This window comes from Typopeltis vanoorti, chromosome 6, assembly GCF_054136105.1.
Source record: "Typopeltis vanoorti isolate ZY-2024b chromosome 6, IOZ_Tvanoo_1.0, whole genome shotgun sequence".
Taxonomy (NCBI): Eukaryota; Metazoa; Arthropoda; class Arachnida; order Uropygi; family Thelyphonidae; genus Typopeltis; species Typopeltis vanoorti.
In genome coordinates, this window is record NC_143554.1 from 50,595,509 (window position 1) to 50,618,810 (window position 23,302).

The 23,302-nt window shown below is 35.7% G+C and overlaps 1 protein-coding gene across 1 annotated transcript in view; it reads right to left on the reverse strand.

Annotated features, from left to right (window-relative positions):
- LOC150105445 (sentrin-specific protease 1-like) overlaps positions 1-19,393 on the reverse strand; it is a 273,449-nt gene extending 254,056 nt beyond the window's left edge. The window contains exon 1 of the mRNA XM_090394820.1: positions 19,231-19,393. Coding sequence (XP_090250946.1) covers positions 19,231-19,331 — 101 coding nt within the window. The 5' untranslated portion in view covers positions 19,332-19,393. The remainder of the gene's footprint in view (positions 1-19,230) is intronic.
- Positions 19,394-23,302: the final 3,909 nt, after the last annotated feature.

Consider the following 23,302-nt stretch of genomic DNA (forward strand, 5'->3'; position numbering starts at 1 on the left):
ATAGTAGTCCAAAGTTTTGAAAAAAATAAAATAAAAATAAATATTAATTTGGTCTTAGGATAACTGTCTCCCAAATCTTTAGATTTATACAGCCATACTTGTTAAGGTTTGGAGTATGTTTTAAGGCTTCTGTTGATTGCAGGAACAACCTCTCTGACTTGTAGAAGCTTCTGAGCAATACTTTGTTTTTTGCTGGATATAATACCAGAGAAATATTAGCTTTTAAGTTAATAAATAGTTATTTTATTATCAATCTGCGTTTGAATCAATACCATTTAAATCAGGGGTCGCCAAACTTCTTTGATCATCGACCCCTTCAAGAGTTTCTTGACTTTTTATCGACCCCCTCTATTTTACTATTACGTAATTATAACAGGACAAGCAAAAAAAAAAGACGCTTATGTGAGTTTTTAGATTGTTTATTTTATAGTTACAGTGTTTATTGTATGTATAATATAGTATATATTATTATATTACTATTACTACTATTATTACTATCACTAGTAATATCAATGGTATTACTAGTGATATTAATATACTGGTATTAATAAACTACTGGTATTAATATCAGCCCTGCTCAACTCTTCAACATAGAGAAGTTTAGTTTGTGAATGAATAACGATTGAATTATATGTATGTTGATGAATTTTAGAATATTAACACTCACTTGTATGTCGATGCGCAAAAATGAGACTGGGATCGAATACGTGTAAGTAAATAAGCAACCGCACACGTGTTGCAATCTCACCCCCCCCTCCCCCTGCGCACGCCGGCCAGGCGGCAACCGTCAACATCCGTTTATTGGTAAATATGTCATTTTGGCCTATTTGATTGGCCTCTAACTATTTTCATGACCTTGCTCCATCTTACAGGTACTATTCATGTCACTGTTCCCACGATTCACTCTTAATTACGTTGTCATTCAGGATGGAGGTAATCCAAGTTAACCGAATTAAATATTACCCGTACAATGATGTCTTATATTTTTCTATCAACTCCTGAGTCCGAATTGACCCCTGGGGGTCGATATCGACCACTTTGGCGACCACTGATTTAAATCCAATTCAACAAGATATGTTCAGTCATCTCTTGATAACTTCATAAGAAAGGTCAAATGGCCAAATTACAGAATTTTTTTTATTTATCTATTTTCTCATACTATTTATACTGTATTATATTACTCAGATTAATAATTAAATATTGAAATCCTATTTGCATATGAATTCTGTGAGTGAAACTAACATTAAGCAATAGGGCAAGGGGATTAAATCTGACATAAAATTCGAGTTACATAAGTTTGTGGAATGTAACTCTTAGGTAATTTAAAGAATGCTGTGTGTGTGTGTGTGTGTGTGTGTGTGTGTGTGTGTGTGTGTGTGTGTGTGTGTGTGTGTGTGTGTGTGTGTGTGTGTGTATCAGTAGAAATCAGAATTGCATTTGAGATTTTCTATATCAATAAGACAGTTAACAAATGCTAATTTTACAAATAAAATTCTACTGAAAAAAGTTGCAGCTAATATACCTTATAAATTATGAGGGTGTACCTGCCTGATGAAAAGACAGCTCATACAGGTAGAAAACATGTGCAAAACACTTTGCAGTGTAAATGTGTTGAAGAGCACCCTTGAAAGAGTGCTAATGGGTGAAAGCTGGATAACTGAAAGGAGACTGCCATGTACCCTTTTAAGGAATGCAGAGAACCGACCTCGTCTTCTTTCCTAATATCCAATCCATCAACTTCTCAAGGTACATCCTGTTAGTAGCCATCTACCTGGAATACTGAATAAACGAGGATGGACTAGCAATCTGGAATTTAAATTCTTATTGGAATACACAATACAACATGATCATACAATGTGACAGAATTTCATTCTGGTTGAGACATCGCTTGGTTAAAGTGATGTCCCAACAAGATGAAAACAAAGTCCCTATTGTTTTCATCAGGAAATCAAGGCAAACTCCAACTCAATACGAGCAGATTGTACCATCAACTAGGGATGTGCCAAATATTCAGTTAGAAACTAATTAGAAAATGCCTCCTCTTTTCTTGCACGAACGTTCAAATAGAAGAGTTTCCAAGTGTAATGGGTAAACTTATTCTGCAGTACAATTTCTCAGAAAATTTCTTTTGGCACTAACTACAAGCTTATTCCTTGAAGGAATTTTTTTTAGAAGTCGAAAATATTTATGAAGAAACCAGACACATGATACTCCAAAAAATGCTGAAAAATTTATTTTGATTTATTATTAATTTGATCCAAAATCATTTTATACAGGGCATTTCAAAAAGAATGACCAGATTATAATTATATTTAATAATGAAAATGTGGTGCAGTTACAAAATAAATTGCCAAGTATGAAGTAAGGCATTCTCATTAACTAAGCGTAGCGGCTATTTGGGCGCTAGTAGTGGCATCTAGCAGTCGTCCTATCAAACTCTGGGCCTAGGCCGTTCACATGGTACAAGTCGCAGTCATTTGTGGCTCGTGATTGCAGAGATATACAATTTTCAAATCGGGACATTCTTCTTTTTGAAACACCCTGTATTTCACAATTTAAAATAGGTTCTGTTAACCACGCTACCGGCCAAGATGTCTATAGACATCAAGGATATCATGGATATGAAGTGTATGAGGATGTGTATCTGATCCATAATGACCAGTAAGGTGGGGGATGTTTTTTTTTTGAAGAAATAAGTGCAATATTTGTTCTGATTTTTACGCTGTATTGTTTATTTTCTTAACTTTGTTAATTTTGTAACAGGAAGTATTCTAAATTCATATTACAAAATATATAGCACTTTTAAATAAACTCATAAAATATTCTGAAAACTTTATTTTAGAAGTACAGAATGGATTTAGAAAAGGACGATCTTGTATAGACCAAGCCTTTCACCTAAAATAATAGAGAAAAGAAGAGAATACAATTTAGAAATACATATGACATTTATTGACTTTGAAAAAGCATTTGACAAAGTTAAAAGAAGCATTTTATTTATCATATTAAAAGAAAGACAAATACCAAATAATATTCTAAAAGCTATCATAAGTATATATGAAAATAATCAAACACAAGTTTAAATTATGACTAATCATGTACGAGAGAGATAAACCAAGGAGTCCAACAGAGATGTCCTCTTTCAGCAACTCTTTTTAATATTTATCTAAATGAAATAATAATAAAATGGAATAAAAATTTCCATCAAGGTATTAAACTTTCTCCTACTGTGAACTTAAACACTCTCTTTTCTGAAGATAACTTGCAGAAAGATATTTTAAATTTAAATGAGATAGCCAAAGATTACGGAATGATAATATCAACAGAAAATCAAAAACTATGGCCTTTAAAGGACAAGATCCAGTAAGAACTAAATTAGTAATACATAACTAGATTTTAGAATAGGTGAATTCATTTAACTACCTATATATGATTACATATGAAAATGAAAAAGATATAAACCTAAAAATTGCAAAATATTTAAAAATAACAGGTGTAATTAACTCTATATTTAAACCTAACCTAGTTCAAAAACAAACCAAACTAAAAGCATACAATACATTAGCCCTACCAATCCTATTGTATGGAAGTGAAATCTGGACAATAAAACAAAAAAACAAACAAAGATTAATAACAACTGAAATGAAGTTTATGAGAAAAACTGCAAAGTACACTCTATGCGATCACAAAAGAAATGAAGAAATTAAGCCAGGAATAAGTTTATGTTTATATTAAATTTTTTGTTTATATTAAAAAATATAAACATAAATGGATGGAAAGTTGAAAGAATGAAAACAGAAAGATTACCAAAACAAGCCTTAAATTATTCTTATTGTGACACCTCCAAAGAGTCCAAGACTTGATGAGGGAGGGCACGGCACCTACTCTACAACTCTCCATCTCCACCAGTCAACCTTGTCCACCGACCGCATCATCTACACCAATGCCATTTACTGTCCACCACCACTTGTATTTACACAGACAATCACAAACATCCATGCCTATGGTGGGATTAGAATCCACAGCCTTCTGGCTGGAGAGCGGATATGCTAACCCCTCAGGCAACCAGGCTGGCTTTTACCGGGCCGGCAATTACAAACCACTAGGGGAAAAAAATCCAGGACATCTCTTAAGAGATTCAAACGATGACTTCTAAGGCCGGAACAGGCCAATCTTGGCCTAAATCCTTGACAAACATGATGACGATGATGATGATGATTGTTTCTTAAATACAATGTACTCTATGAAATTAAATGACAGTTTTATTATATTGAAATGGAGGATATTGTGGATTCATCTACATTTTAAAGCCAAATGTAGAAAGAAAGAGAAGTTTCAAAAAATTAGAAATGAGCTTCTGAGAACAAGACCAGAATCAGAGTTACCTTGCGCACTATTTAAACATGATTTCTATTATGTTGTTTAAATTATTATATTTGTCTTTTTATATTAAACTATATATATATATATATTAGGGTTACCAAGTAATTTTATAAATAAACTTGGCTATTTTACTCCTAATCCCAAGTAAGCAAACAGTTAAGTTTGCACCACCTTTAGACTTGAACTAAGTTCAGGCGCAAACTTAACTGTTTGCTTACTTGGGATTAGGAGTAAAATAGCGAAGTTTATTTATAAAATTACTTGGTAACCCTAATATACATTATTCCCAAGGTAAAAAAACTTATTTTAAAAAAACACACACACATATATATAATAAATATTATTATATTTATATTTGTCTATTATAATATTTGCCTTTTATTAATGCACTGAGTAAGTTTCAAACTGACCAAGATAAAAAAAATTACAAGCAGAAGCCAATGCAAAAGCTCATTCAATACTGTAACTAAAGCTGTGTTAAAAGTTAAATTCATCATAAGTGATCTCTAGGTGGGTGCATAATAAAATGTTAAACTATAGAGCTGAAAAGCTGATATTTGTCATACATAGATAATATAATACACAACAATGCAGATTCATCTATATTTTATAGCGAAATGTGAAAACAAGTAAAAATGTTCTGACTTTTAAAATTTACTACAGAGCTTAGGAGAAGATTATATTCTTGTAAATTCTCTGGAAAATTTTTGAAATTAGGGATTTTTTTTTTTTTTTTTTTTTTTTTTTAATTTGGGGAGTGCTTAAGGGTCAAGGCTGTATAACTGGGAGAAGACATCCACATGGCCTTTTAAAGAATGCAGAGAACTAACCTTCTCACTTCATGTCCAATCCTTGCCTTCTTGCAATGCATCCTGCTAGGTATCTACTTGGATACTGAACTAAAGAAGATGGGCTGGCAATTTCTGATTTAGCCAACCAACTGTATTCTTATTGACTTAAACCACAATGTAAAATGATGGTACAACATGACAGAATTTCATTTTTGGTGGGGCATCACCAAGTTAAAGAAGCCCCCCACACTGTTTTTACCAGGGAACCCAGGCTGTACAGTGCAAAGTTAGCTGTTGGAAAAAATCCCATAACACATCCCAACTCATCATCAACAGAGCTCAAGATTGGTACGATCAATGTGAGAAGCATCAATGGAAAACAAATGGAACTAACAGAAGAATTGGATAAGTACCAGATCGACGTAATAGGTGTGACTGAAACAAAAACAGGTGAAGTGTTTCTAAGCTACAAAATTTATATTCTGGCAATAACAATCAGGGAAAAAAGGGAGTAGCTATAGTATTCAACACTAAATAGGAGGGTAATCTTCATGAATGGCAGGCAATATCAAGTAGAGTGATGTGGGCAAATATCAGAATGGGGAAATAGACAATGAGAATTATTTGTGCTTATGGTCCAACAGAAGGTTCTACCAAGAAAGAAAATTTTTAAGGCATTAGAAAAGGAAGCTGGTATAATGAAAAAGGAAAAGTTAGTCCTTGTTGGAAATCTAAACAGCAGAGTAGGAAATGATTACCAGACATATAGAAATGTTTGGGGAAAATTTGGAGAAAAGCTCAAACTAATAACAATGGTAAATTTTTTCTTTCTCTAAATCCAGAGTAATTTAATAATAAGGTGAGATACCTTTTGGCAACTCGTATAGGTAAAGATGACTTCTCCATTGCTATCACCACCTCTGGGTCTGGCTCAAATTAACGAGACCTCAATAAAGGTCAAAACTGGTCTGGGTAGTGGCTCTTCCCTTAATGCATAGCATTATACATGTCTGCAAGGAGATATGCTTCGCATTATGGAAGATACTAAGACAAGGAGCGATGAGAGCTTGGTCCACCTTTACCACAAGTTGCCTCAGTCCTTAAGATACTTCAGGTGCAAACTTTGTTTGCTTACACTTGGATAAAGGATTAAACTCAATTTATTATAACAATGGTAAATGCCTGATGGTAAATGATTTCTGTTCAGGACACATTAGTTATTAATACAAATGTTCCAACATAAAAATGTGCATAAATTCACGTGGAGAGAAGATGCAAGAAATAAGAAAGTCTCAGTGACTATGTTATAGTTGATTATTATTATTTCGTGATACCTCCAAGGAGTTCAAAGACGCATCGAAGGAGGGCACCTATTCTACAACTCACCACCTGTACAATTCAGTCCTCCAACTACAGCAAACCACAACCACCACCATCATCTACACCAACACTATCTGCTGCCCACCACCACCACCACTAGTATTTTCACAAACATCCATGCACACAGCAAGATTTGAACCCATAGTCTTTTGGCTGGAGAGCAGATACGCTAACCAGTCAGCAATGATAGTGATATTTTCCCACTGATTCAAGACACAAGAGTATATAGAGGATCTGGTTCTGAGCAGAATAAAATTGAATTTCATATTAAAAAGAAGCGTGTGTAAGACAGTTTTAAAATGAATCAAAGTTGAGCAGTTTTCACAGGTGAACTGCAGACTCAAATATATAAACATCATTTAAGAAAAAATGAAAAGGTTTGAAAACAAGAACCAAACCTTGGAGATTTGATGGCAAACCATGAAGAAAACAGTGATTGATTCAGCCAGCGAGGCATCTGGTGAGATTGTCTGTAAAGATAAACAAATCAGAACAACAGATTATGAAGTTAAAGAGGCAGTCATGGAAAAGAAGAAAGCATATGGAAAGTTACTTGCAGTAAGTCAGCTTGTACTCTTAGAGAATACAGAGAAAAATGTAAGATAGCAAAGCACTATATAAAACTAGCTAAACAAAAGTCATGGGAAGATTTTGGTAAATATTCTGGAGGCTATTGAAAAAGCTAAGAAATAATGGAAAAAGTATTGTAAAAGGAATCAGAGATGATAAAAGTGACATGAAAACTGAAGATAAAGATATTCTAGATGTTTGGAGTAATTACTTTTAAAGATCGCTAAATGAAATAAGAAGTGCCAGCATGGCGGTAGAAAACTCCCAACACGAATGCAGTTAGGAATAGATATTCATAGTTGAAGTAGAAAAAGCTATCACAAACATTGGAAATGTGGAAAGATAGCTGGAGTAGATGAAATTCAACCAGAAATGCTCAAATATGGAAGTATAAGTTTTACAGTGGTTGCATTGCATAATTCAGGCCTGGCTGGTCAGAGGGTCAAATTATTATTATTGTCACCTCCAGGGAGTTTAAAGACTCATCGCGGGAGGGCATCTACTCTACAACTCTGTGTCAACCAACTGACCGCAACTACACTAACGCCATCTATCGCTGACCACCACCACTGGCATTTCCACAGACAATCACAAGCATCCATGCACATGGCGGGATTCGAACCCGCAGCCTTTTGGCTGGGGAGCAGATACGCTAACCAATCGGACAGCCAGGCTGGCCGATTGGTTAGCGTATTCCAGATGATTGGAGCAGAGCTTTCATAGTATCCATCTATAAAAAGGGAAATAAAACTGAATGTGAGAATTACAGAGGTATTTCCTTATTGAGTTTTCCTGGTAAGATTTATATAATACTTGAAAAATGGCTAAGAACTATTGGGGAAAGGAAGTTTGTGAAGAACAAACTGGATTCAGGCCAAATAGATGTTGTCAGAATCAGATATTCAATTTAAGACAAACAGTTGGGAATACTTTGGTAAGAACATAATGTATGCAGTAATTACTTCAAAAAAGTCTGTGCAGTTAGCCAAGTGGCTATGTGCTTTGCAACCATATGCCTGGGAAAGGAGTGTCATGGGTTTAATTCTCGTCGCCAACATGAGGAGTTTAAGGATCTTTCTCAGATCTTTCCATAGCCAAGTTAGCTGGTCCTGGGAGTGGACTGCAGGGTTTGTCTCCCCAGTTTAGGGATTTTTCCTCCCACAAGCAGGAAAACTGGCTGCGTGAACACATGGCCGTTATATCATCATATGTCATAAATAACTTCAAAAAATTGCTAAACAAAACTATCAGTGACAGCACAATCCATACTTGAAAAAGAAAAGGCCATTAAAAGCCTGAAATATGGAAAGGCATCTGAAGTAGATGATATTTGACCAGAAATGCTAAGGTACTAAGGTTTAAGTCTTGCAGTGGCTGAACTGCATAGTGCAGAAGGCCTGCACAGAGGGACGAATTCCAGATGACTGGAGTAGAGCTCTCCTAGTACCAATATATAAAAAGGGAAATAAAACTGAATGTGAGAATTACAGAGGTATTTCCCTACTGAGTGTTCCTGGTAAGATTTATGCAAGTACATTTGAGAAATAGTTGAGAAGGTTTGTGGAAGGGAAGCTTGGTAAAGAACAAGCTGGATTCAGGCCATATAGAGGCTGTCAGGATCAGATTTTCACTTGATGAAAATAGTTGAGAAATCATGGGAATATAACAAAAATCTGTATTAAAGTTTTGTAGACCCTGCAAAAGGCATATAACAAGTGCCAAAGGTATTCAATGAGAAAAAGTATTCAAAACACTACAGTTATATAGAGTCAAAGGGACATTATATCAAGCAATACTTAGTCTTCATTTGAGTTGTAAGTTAGCAGTTAGACTTAAAAGTACAAAAAGATGGTTTGATGTTAAGTCTGGTGTCAGACAAGGATGTACATTGTCCCCTCTGTTATTCATTATCTATATGGATCATATTATGAAGGAAAGCAGTATTAAATCTGATATCAAATTTTGAGATGTTAATCTCAGCTCTTTACTTTATACAGATGAGAAGATTTATTCTTCTAAATAAATCCAGTACAGGTCTGCAAGATTCCATGAATAAACTGTTTGTAATAAATTTGGTATGAAAATCAGCAATAAAAAGACAAAAACATTGAAAATTTCAATGGCAAACCTGTAGAACAAGTTAAACATTTGAGCTATTTAGGCACAATTTTTAGTGAAGATGGTAAATTAAATATGGAAATAGACAACAGAATTAGTAAAGCTGGTATGGTAGGAAGTCAGCTGAATAAATTTATACGGAATAAGGAAGAAATAAGACAAAACACTAATTGGCTGTATTCAGTGTTCAAACCAATTTTGACTTCTGGATCTGAGAGATGACTTAGAAATAAAATACTTGATCAAAGACTGAAGATCACAGATATGACAGTTCTAAGAAAGATTTTTGAGGAGGAGGAGGGGGGAGGGATGAGTAAATAGCATCAAAGGCAGTATCATATTAAAAATGAGGATATTAGGAAGGAACTTAATATTGTTAGCATTAAAGAATGTGTGTGCAGAACCAAGTTCAGGTTGTATGGTAATTTAAGAGAATAGGGGAGAAAAGGCTAGCAAAACAAATGTTTTTTGCTACAATTCCAAGAAAAAAGACAACATCTAGGTAGTAAAGAGACCTCGATAAAGGTTGAAACTAGTCTGGGTAGTGGCCCTTCCCTTAATGCATAACATTAGACATATCTGCAAGGAGATGTGTTTTGCATTATAGGAGATACTGAGACAGGAGTGTTGGTTTCTTGCTCCACCTTTGCAACGAGTTGCCCTGGTGTTGTACCACCTTACCCCAGTCCTGAAGATACTTTCAGGCGCAAACTTTGTTTGCTCACACTTGGATAAAGGATTAAACTAAATTTATTATACTCTAACCAAGGGAAAAATAAACTTTCAACATCTAGGTAGAATGATACATTAAAAAGTGCTTTAGAACAATGCTTCGCAGAAATCTGTGGGCCACAGACTCCTTGGGGGGGGGGGTAGTTTTGTTGAGGGGGCCGTGACATAAAGAAAACAAATTTAAAATGTTTTAAGTCTAAGTATGCCATGTCAAATGTGATAAAGATGTAATATTTGCATTTGATTTTTGATATTTGCTGTGTATGTTTTGTATTGAATATAAATACAATAAATATTACAATATGTCTGTATTATGATTTTTTTTTTTCGATGGGAGCCGTGAAATATTTTAATTTTTCCAAGGGGGACCTTTACATCCATAAGTTTGGAAAGTACTGCCTTAGAAGACCAAAAATATAAGATCGGATAATAATTAATATTGAAGTTTTGACAAATAACAGATTAGTTGATAATGATGTAGCATTTTCATGGTGTACTATCACAATATCCTGTCCACTCTCTGAGGTTACATATCAGGAGTTTGATGATATCTACTCTTTCAATAAAATAATATTTTCTTAAGTCTAACAAAGGACATACCACTAGCATGCAATTTATGAGAAAATGTAAAAATATTCCCATAATTCAACTAGTTGATTACTTTAACAGTTTTACATATTTCGAATAAATCCCTTCTTATTAATCTTGTCTCTAAGGTTTGCAGCCTACAAAACTGAAGTCTTACTTCATTGGAGTGAACACTCGATCCAGATATTAATTCCAAATGCAATGCTCTAAATGAAGCCTAAACTGTTTTATAGAGGGGATTAATTATAATTTTGTGTCTACTTAACAAAGTTTCTTCAAATTAATAAAGCCCCATTTGCAGTTATGGTTGCCTTACTGCATTCTTTAGAAAACTTCATACTGGACTGCACTTGTGTTTCTAAATCCTTTTCATCCTCTAGAACTTACCCTTATCCAAATAAAAGGTTACCTTTGGAATTTTGCAATCTATGTGAAAGATGCTGCAATTTCTAGCTGTGAAATGTTAACTGCCATTTCTCAGACTAACAAAATATCCTATTTATGTGACATGATTAACAAAATCATTCTGCAATTCATTTATAATTTTATTAGGATCTAAATGTTTCAGTAAGATGTTCTTAACAATGGATTCTGTTATTTTATCCACAACAGATGCTAAATTTAAAGGATCAACTTCCCCTAAATCGAACAAGGCTCTCATTATTAAAGTTAATAATGAGCTGCCTCTTTCCCTTTTTTATTAAGTATGTTACTTGTATATTAATATTATCCTATATTAGTATTAAGTATGTATATTAATATGATGGAATATATTTTACCCAGCCACAGAGCCTTAACTTTCACAAGTGCAACTTAGGTTCATTCTCAGTCATCAAAATTCCTTCAAGTTCCTATCTATATACTAGAGTACATTACTAGCTTCATTTATAACTAGTATTTATTCTTAGATAAAAGTAAATGCCCAAACTAGTCTAAAGCATTAGTCATCTCACTTGAATTGTTAATAACATTCTCCCATGGTATCTTCTAAAGCACTTCAAGTGCAATTGAAAGAACAATGGGATATTGCATCCTCACATCAGAAAAGAAACAAGTTTGATTCTCATTCTAATGAAATGAATCTTTAGATGGATTTTTTTTTTTTTTTTCAATCGAAGGTTTGAATAAGCTGATCCCATTCGGAGGTAGCAGAGTTTTTGTCTCAGAAACTTGGGTTTTCATCACCACATACAAGCAAATTGGCCATGAGAACACACACACACACCCACACAATTCACAGAAAAAAATACTACTGGTGGTGGACAGTAGATGGCATTGCATGCTTATGTTAGTAGCAGTGCCATTGTGGGTAGTTGAAAGATTAAATAACTGGTAATTAGCTTAAGGAATTAACAACGCACATAATGGATTTTATGCGTTGTTATCAATATTTCGGCAACGTCACATTGCCATCTTCAGGAACATACAAATATGGTATGTGCACGCAGGCACTAACAAAAGCAAATGAGGAAGAAGGCAGGAAACTAAAATTGTTCCTAAAGTCCTAATGATGCCCCCTAGTGGGTTAACTGGTTGTCTTGGCCGTTGGGCTGAAGTTCTCATAATGTATGGTAATGGCGATATGGTTAGGAAGGCTGCGAATCCCACGTTCTATTTGGATCATGATTTCCTCAGCAGGTATTCTTTAAGGAGCTAATACCTGCTGAGGAAATCATGATCCAAATAGAACGTGGGATTCGCAGCCTTCCTAACCATATCGCCAACAACATCAGACTGGATGTAGCTGGTGTTCTCACCAAAGCAAAACCTCCAAAAACCAACTTATCCAAAGACGAATATGCAGCTCTACTAGAAATGAAGAAAAACAAAAAAATACTAATCACCAAAGCAGATAACGGAAATGCCACTGTGGTTCTCAACCAAAAGGACTACACGGGTAAGCTTAATACTTTAGTATTAGACCGTACCACCTACCTCCCTATTGAATATAATCCTACCAGCTCTCAGATTAGAACTCTCCATACTCATTAAGAAGGTCACTAACACAGTGACTTTCACTAACACAGTGAAGGTCACTAACACAGTGTTAGTGACTTTCACAGGCCAAGACTTCTTGGCCTGTGAAAGTCACTAACAAACTAAAATCTTATAACTCTAGACCTCCCCCCGATTATATGGACTTCCAAAAATACATAAACAAAATGTGTTATTACGTTCCATAGTGGATGGCATTGATTCCCCCCACATACAAATTAGCCAAACATTTAGCCAAAGCGCTCACACACTATACTGGCAACACACCATCACACATAAAAAACTCAGCCCACTTCGGAGCCAGTATAGAAAACCTCTCACTCCAACACACTGACATAATGGTCAGTTTTGACGTCTCCTCCCTATTCACCAATGTCCCACTCAAGGAAACCCTAGACCTCATCCAAGCCAAGATTCCTCCTGATATTTCAGCCCTATTTCATTTCACAATGAACTCAGGCTATTTCATTTGGCAAGGAAAATTCTACAAACAGATAGAGGGGACATCCATGGGCTCACCACTTTCGCCACCCTTGGCCAACTTCTTTATGGAGACCTCTGAAGAGAAAGCCTTAAACTCTGCCACACAAAAACCCAGGTGCGTGGATGATGTGTTCGCTATTCTATTTGGCCACATGGCTCGGATACACTCCACTCCTTCCTGACACACTTAAACAACCAACACCCCAGAGTCCAGTTCACCTTAGAAAAAGAGGAAAACAACACCCTCCCCTTCCTAGACACCCTAATCACTCACCAGCCTGATGGATCTTTGGTTTTCTCTGTTTATAGAAAACCCACCCATACAGGCAGATTCATTCACCAGCAACCCCCCCCCCCCTCACAACAATATGGAGTTATAAAAACACTATTTAACAGAGCAAAATTAATCTGCTCAGATCACGATGCCTTAACTACTGAACTCAACCACATCCTCAACCAATGGCTACAACCCCCCCAAAAATACTGAAACCAGTAAACCACAACCCCCCCCCCACAATAAAGATTACTAAATCTATCACCATCCCCTACATCTGGGGCACCTCTGAGAAAATAACCAATATCCTCAAAAAATATGACCTGACTTCGTGTTATAGACCAATAAAAAGTTGGCATCCCTTATCCGCTCTACCAAAGACCAACCACTCCCCTTAGACCTGCCTGGTGAACACCAGGTCTCTTGCAGCTGTAAACTGTCCTACTTTGGCCAAACAGGCAGGACAGCAAATATCAGGATTTCAGAACACAAAGACTACATCCGGTTTCACCAGTACAGCCACTCTGGGTTGGCAGACCATGCCTTAGATATCCGTCATAGAATTCGTTGGAAGAAAACTAAAATAATACACTGCAGCAAGTTCAAGTACGAAAAATAATTCATGGAATCATCAGCAGCCCTAAAAAACGTTTTCCAAGCCTCAACAAATTTGGGCGCATGAAACTACATCAAATTTGGGAAGCCTATACATTATGAGAACTTCAGCCCAACAGCCAAGACAATCCAATTAACCCACTAGGGGGCACCATTAGGACTTTAGGAACAATTTTAGTTTCTTGCCTTCTTCCCCATTTGCTTTTGTTAGTGCCTGCGCACGCACATACCATATTTGTATGTTCCTGAAGATGGCAACATGACGTTGCCGAAATATTGAAGGTATTCATTAAAGTTTGCTTTAATTAATATCCATTATTAATTCCTTAAGCTAATTACCAGTTATGTATGACCAACGTATAAGCCTTGCTACAAGAAGAAAGATTAAATAGCGGAGACTGTAGTGGAGTAGACTGAACTATACACATCTCACTGCCACGATGAGTCCTTGGATTCCTTTCCTTGGAAGTGTCGCAATTAATAATAGTAACTGTAATAAAAATATTATTAATATTATTATTCAACATGTGACCTGTTTCACTCATTCACTACTCTGTGAGAAAAAATTCAATTCTCACGTCCTTATTAACAGCACACAAACTTAACTTCCCAAGTTACTTCGTCCTCTCATCACCTTCCACATAATAAAAAATTTCACCCAGCTATATCTTATAATGTCATTCAGAAGTTTAGAGACTTTATCACCTCATCACTCTTTTCCTGTTCACTAGTGCCTGCAGCCCACATGCTATCGATCTGTACTTGTAATTTACATTTCACAATCCCATTGTCATCTTTGTTACTCTTCTTTTCACCTTTTTCATCCTCTCTAAACATAGGAGAACTAAACCTGCACAGTGATCTAATCCAGGTGCAGTCATATCGAGGCCATGCAAAATGGCAAAATAATTCCTTATCCCTCCACGTTAATATTTATTTCAACACTACATTGTATTTGCAATGTGACCTCTAAACTTCATCACCTCTTATCCACCATGACTCTAAAATCCCTACCCTCATCAATTTCTTGTAAATATAATCCCAACCAATATAATGTGCAGTTAGAAATCTCATCATGAGATTTCTAACTTTACACTAACAGTGAACTGGCACCCATGATGATTTGCTTACTATTCCAATGTATTCAAATTTTTCAGTATGTGCTGCATATCAGTGATACTCCTGATTGCCCTACCTATCTTTGCATCATCAGCAAACAGCTGAATATTTCCTATCAGGTTATTCCCAGTCATATTCCCTATCTTTATCATAGCATGCAAAACAAAGAACTTCATATATAGTTTACAATTTCTACTTGATAGATCAAACATACTCTTCTCTACTCTTCAATACTAAAGGACATTTGCTAATTGAATTTATAATTTAGCTCCACGTGCTCTTACAATAATTCTTTCACTAAAATTTCATAATCACTCTACTATAAAAATAATATTATCTCTAGAGTCCTTCCTATAATTACAAACTTTCTTCTTATACACAATTGCTTGTAAAAACATAGACTGTACATTACCAACTGCTGGGGAACTGTTTGGCCACTTCACATAGCATGACTGGACAATCATTTTCGATTCCTGGTTCATTCTGCTTTTTCTGAGGCAGTCTTCACAGGTCCGAGCTGTAGTTATCTCTGCCGCCGAAAGTAGGCATACTTTGTTCTCTGGTTAACTGGCACAACATCGTAATGATATCTCCAGAAATATTGGAGATTTCCTTCCGCTGGGCTGATCGCTGACCGGTAAACTTTCAGGAATTTCACGGCATAGTTCCTCAGTTTTTATCTCGAATCTGCGTCGAAAAGCAGAGGACAAGAAGGAGCCACGAGGAGATTCCAACACACCAGAGCACGAGTCCAAGAGCATAAGAGTAAGAGAGTGTTTTAGGCGCTGCAACGACTTTTTAAATCGTGCGCTACTGATTTCTTCTACGTCATCGTTTTCCTCCTCCCCTTTTTCCATGTCACCCAGTACTTGGCGCCACATAAGGAATTCTAGCGTACTCTTCTGAGTGTGTGTGTGGGGGGGGGGCTGTGTGCTTACCTAAGGGTGCACGTGTACTTGTAGCACGTGTTTAGATTCCGGCTACTTTTACTTAATCGGATTAACTTTCCTCCCAGCAATTTGTAAGTACTTACACAAAAGCAGCAAGGTTTAAGAATTTAAGCAATTTACAATATTTTACCTTATAACATAAAGTAGTGAAAAAATATCCTCAATTTAGTAATACTTTGGTAAATTACAAGAATTTAGTAAGTCCAATATATCAATATGTGATTCAAAAATGTAAACCCATGTAAAGTCTGTAGGAAACGTTAATTGACTTAATTTTAGTTTCATTCAGAAGTTAACAGTGTAGACTGAACAACAATGGTTCAAGGACTGATCACTGGTCATCTTAAATCTAGTAGAATGACACCAAAGATACCACTTTCTGATACATGTCCATCAGCTACCCACTTATTCTAGTCAATAATTATATTCCAAATGCATATTTCCAGTTTATGGAAAAGCCTTTCATGTGGTATTTTATCAAATGCTTTAGCCAAGTCTAGCAGTATCACAGTGCATTCCCTTTATCCAACTCAGCTATATCATTATTGCAAAATAATGTATTGTCTGTCAACCCATTTCTGTATGCAAGTTCTTACCAACCTCTCTAAAATCTTCACTACCACAGTAGAGAAACTGATACGTTTGTCAGATAGACACATCACCAACCTCACACAACGGAACTAATAAGCATTCTTTCCATTTTTATGGAACTTTCCTGAGCTTGGAGTTGAGTTATACAAACATGTCAAGAAAATCAAGCAATTTTGGATTTTTCCTAGAGTGATATATTTTAAGAATAAACATTTTGATGAATGAAAGCATAATTTCCCTGTTCACTTCCATTATCATTAACATTTAACACACTCAATATCTCTGTCTAATTTAGTTCCCTTAAATCTTTCCGTAAGTGTTCCCCTTAGGCCCTCATAATTTCCCTTGAAAAAATTAAACCACTTACCTTTACCTTTCACTCTTGTAGATTCGAAACGCATACTTCAGATAACATTGTTATTACTATCTGTGAGTGGGGGGCAATGATCTAACAGACAAAAAAAAAAAAAAAAAAAAAGTCTAATAAAAGCTTCATATTCATCCCACAAACTTCAATCAACATGAGGGAAATAAATGAAGTCTCTTATTATTATACATTTATTTCTGCTGACCCATTTGTAAAATTCATCAGTATAGGCAGAATTGTGATTTGTTTTGTAAACTATCCCTTAAGGATGAATTGTTAAATATAATATCGCACCAAACAAATTCAACAATGGGATCAGAATTACCATTCAGTACTAATTCTGGGCTGTTTTTCTATACAGAATCAGTAATATAATCCTGCTTTCTTGCCTTTGCTTTCTATCTTATATAGAGGTTCCATATTCAAATTCAGTCCTAGATAACAGGATTACACCAAATCCTATTAAGCCTATCATATCTGGATAGGTACTATAGTTCACTGGCCCAAATACTTATTTAGTCATACTTCAGTTTTAATATAAAGTAAGCAAGTAATTCTCAGTAACTAACTCTCCACAACTCCTGTAAACATCCAATTAAGTTCTGTCTATTGACTTGAAACTGAAAACTTTATCATGGTTGCTCAACAACCCACAGAACTGATACTTCATTTCATTAATTAGCATTTCTTACCAAGTACCATGTTCATCGCACAAAAATTGCTTCTATGATTTCTATCTCTATAATCTCAAGTGAATCAGATGGTGTTCTGTTGATAACAGCACCCAGCAGTTTCCAGTCTTGTAACAGAGGTACCTGTCATGCTTGCCAAAGTTCTAGACCATTTTTTCTACTTAAATGCAGCCAACACTGTCACAAATGATTAAGAAAGAATGCACAATATTGGAAATTCCTGCTATCCATTTATATGGGGACTTGATATTTATAATTCAAGTTTTCTATTTATATAAAATATGTTGTAAATGTTCATATATACACATCTAACATCTATATATACAAACCGTGTATGCACTTGATCTTTATTAATTAACAGTTAACTTACATCCTTAATTTTATAACATATAAAATCACTCAGTCAAACTTTTTCAATAACAGGTAATTATTAACAACAACAAAAAGTGCTTGTTTGTTACCTCCTAATATTATGTAAAATGCTATTCTATTATAATACAAACGAAAAGCAGTTGCTTGCTGATAGTGAAATTACATTCAGTATTTCAATTCTTCTTTATGGACTTCTACACATCAATCAAAATATGATTAAGATGCTCAGTTTACTTGAGTAGGATGAAAGAAAGAGAGAGGGAGAGAAGTTAAAGGAGTGGGATGATTGGCAGTGGGAGCATACAGACACATGCAGCATTTTTTTTTCTGAGTGGGAGTTGTACTGAGTTTAATACTAAACCCTTGTTATGAGCCATACACATTAATCCAAAGCATTTGCCATACACTGCAAGTGACTGCAGTTGCTTTATTTTACACATGCTTTAAAATATTAACTGTTCGGTTATAATATGATGTACCTAAATACGAAAAGAATAAACACAATATAAAAAGTGAAAGTAGAACCGTACCTCAATGAGTTGAATAAAGGATAAAAACAATAAGAATCAATATAATTTCTTGTCAAGCATAACTTATTTTCGGAAAAATCGAAAAACTTTTTGTCAACTCTTTGCCATCCCAAATATTTAATGGAAAGGTGATAAACCTTTCACTACTTGGATTCAAGGAGAGGTACGATAGGATCTGTGTCTCCCGCGATGAGTCTCCGGACTACATGGAGATGCCGTAAATGATAATAATGATATATGTACAACATGACTTCTGCAGTGATTTCCATCTTGATATCTCCACAGTTTTAATCCTCGCTATTGAGACCTCAATAAACTTTAAAACCGTTCTGATTAGACTCTTGCCATAATGCATGGAAATATATGCATCCTAGAAAGAGTTGTGCCGTGCATTATACAGTATACCGAGGTAATTTGATGTGAAGTCAATGGCATATACAAGTAGCTTAGCCGTAAAGATAATATATATACTGTGTGTGTGTGTGTGTGTATATATATATATATATATATATATATAAATGAATGTGTGTGTATGTATGTATAATGAGGAAAAAACAAATGCACAAAACAGCAGTATCATAAAGGCAAATAATCCTAAATGCTACTAATAATATATAAATAAAAACTTAAATGAGTTCGCGTCGTATCAGAAATGCCTGTAGAGATGCCAGCTCAGATCCTACCTCTCCGTTTCATATTCCCTCTTCCTGCTAACAGTCATTCCATATTCGTCATCAGAAGTCCACATTAACTTCTTCAGGGTATTTGATAAACCTGAAAACATCAGTAAATGAAACTTTTAAACAAAGTACCGCAAAAAAAAAATTCAAAATAACCGACGTAAGAGTTAACCCACTAAACATCACTACAGCAGTCGAAGGGACGCTTAGCGGCGACAACAAAAACTCACATAATGCATTAATAAATTCATTGACTTGAATATCTAAAATAAACATTTTTCATTTAGTTTCACTTGCAAAATAGATATCATAAATAAGAGATTTCAGACAAAATAATTAAATAATTTATTTTATTTATTTTATATAAATATAACAATATTATAAAAGCTGCTTTCCGTGTTGGCGTGCCTCAGATTTTCAATGAACATTGTATAATGGTCATCCACTCTTTTACAGAAGTGAATTAATTTCCGTAAAAGAAAATAGAAAATATGCCTAGTAGATAAATATATCTACTAGGCATTGATGTAATAAATAAAAAATAAAATGAATCCTACACACCTTTTTACTTTCCCCTAAGGAAATATATGACGAATATTTTTCAATGCTGACTTTTTTTTTTTTTTGAAATTAATAATCAGAGCATCTACACCTATCGTTATCATTTTGATTTCTACAATATGTAAGAGAAAGGCGAGGTGCTAATTAGTCAATTATTACTTATTTTAATGTACTGAGGCACGTGTTCTGTGGTTAGTTTTGCTGAGTTGAGGAATTAAAAATGCAACTTCGTCCAAGAAGGAAAAATCATGTACTGAAGATGAACTAATTATGTAACTAACCGCAAAAGGTCAAGATCAAGTTCTGCTGTTGGATAATTGGACACAAGTCTTTTTTTTTTTCAGCTCTGGTGTTAGGGAGATTGGCAAGAAGCTATAAGAAATTACTCATCCTCGACAGCTCACATTGAAGTTTGGAAGTACTAGATTGCTTGCATAGCCTTATGACAAGCTTTCTTGTAACGTAATGCTAGAATGCCACAAGAAATATTCTTATAGCTTCAAATTTTGTCGCCACCTAGAGAAAAGGCCTTTCTTCAGCCGTTTTTCAAGTTAGTCGAGGCTTGGCTCAAATGCATAAGGTTTCCTACCGGAAACTTGAATTTTTCAGCACACATTCTAAAAAATTACCACCTTGGAAACAAAAATCCAGAGCACGAAGTGAGGCATTATTATTATTATTATTATTATTATTATTATTATTATTATTATTATTATTGCGATATACGACGGCCAAATGGCAGAGAGACTGTCTTATTTTCTAAAACGAAAAAGACAAGAGTGCAAGCTGCTATTTTTTGACCGAAAGCTAGAAATGCATTATAATGCCGGCAAAGGTTGGTCGATTGGTAGAGCCTCTGCTACTAATGGCTCAGTTAAGTAAGTTTGAGCGCGGTTAATAGTTGGAAGGGGTACAATCGTTCGATGCTGTTGGCACATTCTCCCTCGATGAGTCTTTGGACTCCCTGGAGGTGCCAAATAATAATAATAATAATAATAATAATAATGTCAAAAAAAAAAAATCAGCTAACGCCTTTTTATTCCCGTATACGGGAGTAGGCGAGGCCATTTAGCCCTATCTAACTTTTTGGAGACTGAGTGGGCAGTTCAATCTCCACTGGTACCCAATCAGAGACAGATGGCCCAAGGCTATCACTAATTAAGCGGTACGCAGTGAAGAGAGACGGCTCAAATGTGCCGCCATCTCGTGGTCCCTAACCCTAACACAAATATATTTAATGTCTGAAATAATGTGGGTTCTACGGTCGATTTTCTTGAGTTTACAGGACGAAAAACCCGAGTTTCCGGGAGGAAAAACCTGCTTGCCCGTGCCAGAGATCGACTAACTCGGGAACCGGTCGAAAAAAGGCTTAGAAAAATTTCCTCTAGTCGCCGACTAGACTCGAAACCAAGACTTCCTTCGTGCGGCCAAGCGCGGTGATGTGCAAACGCCACATCCACTGAGCTACACATTATAATTCTTATAATTTATTATAATGAATTTAAAAATTTTGATAGTTTTAAAAAGTACCAGGGCGTCGCTCTGGCCCGACTACACCCCTGGACCTCATACTATTTCAAATAACATGAGAGTTGGATTTTGGATGAGAAGCTTCCACTGCCACTAATTGTTTATCGTACTCTCAAACGATGCCCCTACCATCACTGATAGCCTTGTGTTAAGCTTGACATGTGTGTGTGTGTGTAGGGGGAGAACTTCATACTTATTTTCAAAAGCTAGTGAGCACTAAAAGCTCTCTGTCTACTTTCCTGTAGGCAATAAAATGGCATTATAGGAGTAAAGTAGTACTGCAGCGAGAATGTTACTCACACCGAAATATAATAAACATTTCAAACATATTTAGCATTTTAAGTGTGCTGCAAATTCTTCACTAGCTACTTGGTTTAAAAGATATTTAGAATCAGAGATTTGAGAGTTTGCATGGATACCAACACCATACTGTCGCAAAATTCACTTCAATCAAATCCAATGAAATCTTGCCTCAACACTAGATTTTTTGTGCAGCGACGTTTGGTACTGTAGTTATACCACCGAAAGCGACATATTTGGAATTATGCACCAAACTCCTCTCTAAGTTTGTCGAATACTATCAAGAAGAAAGCAATCCAGTTAATTAACGATCTCTCTCTCCATTCCAGATCCACTTTAATCCCACGCCCATCGAAGTTCGTTTACTTCCTTATGCTTGCTCCATGGATAAAGGCTACTTCTGTTCTTTAAAACAGCCTCCCCTACTCTGCTTGCTCAAAATAATATAACCTTAAACTATTCAAAATAATAAAAAAAAACACAGAGATGCATTCTTTCTTCTTATCCTTTTGCGCGCACACAGTACTGATAAGTTGTCATAGCCTTCGATCTTTCTTGTATTTTGTGTACGCGGGTATAAATGGATGCTTATGCACACGCGCGCGTAAAACCTGCAGATCTTTACAATAACATATGTACCAATCTATGTAGAACAGATTTGTATGATTATTCTTACAAACACCAAAAGGATACTTTGGTACCACTGCATGGATTAAACTTCCCCCTGATTTGACGTTACATTTCAAAACCTCAGAAAACCTGTGACGTTCACATTCTTTGAAAAATTATACCCATTCCTCAAACCTAGTGAAAATTTGTGTATGAAGATATCAAGAAGAAATTTATTTACCACACCGAATCATCCTGTCTGTTGAGTGAATGAATTTCATGATATCACAATAAGGATGGTTTGAATTGGAAAAAGCTTTTGTCATAGCGCCTTGAAAAAGAAACAAAAAAAAGTTAAGATATCTATACTGATTATGGACAATATCAATCATATATCGTGGTAGCTTTATGGAAAAGATTCAAATGAATATCAAAATAATAACACAGAACTTTAGGCCCGTTAGCTCAGTGTAATTGACGTTCGCATTCACAGCATTCGACCACTGGAAGAAAGTTCAGTTCTAGTGGCTGACCAGCATTTCTTCGACCAGTTCCCGAGTTAATCGATCTTTGGCACAGCACGGAGGGGGGGGGGAGATTCGCCCATAAACCCGCGTTTTTTGTCTGGTAAACTCAAATAAATTGCCCACCTGGTTAGAGTATCCACTTTCCAGCCAAAAGGCTGCAGGTTCGAATCCCACCATGAGCATGAATGTTTGTGATTGTCTGTGAAAATACTAGTGGTGGTGGTGTAGATGAGGTAGTTACGGTTTGTTGTAATTGTGGATTGAGTGGTGGAGGCTGAGAGTTGCAGAGTAGGCGCTCTCTCTCGATGAGTCTTTGGACTAACTGGAGGTGTCACGTAATAATAATAAATCGACCGTAGATCCCAGATTATTTCATATGAAATATACTGTGCTAGGATAGGAATCACTAGATGTCGACACTTCTTTGTTGTTGGTTTACTGAGTGCCTTCTAAAAGTAGTGTAATCTTGCGCCAGCTATATCTGATTGGCTACCGATGTAGACTGAACTGTCCACTCAGGCTCTGAAAGGTGTTAGCCGATTTAATAT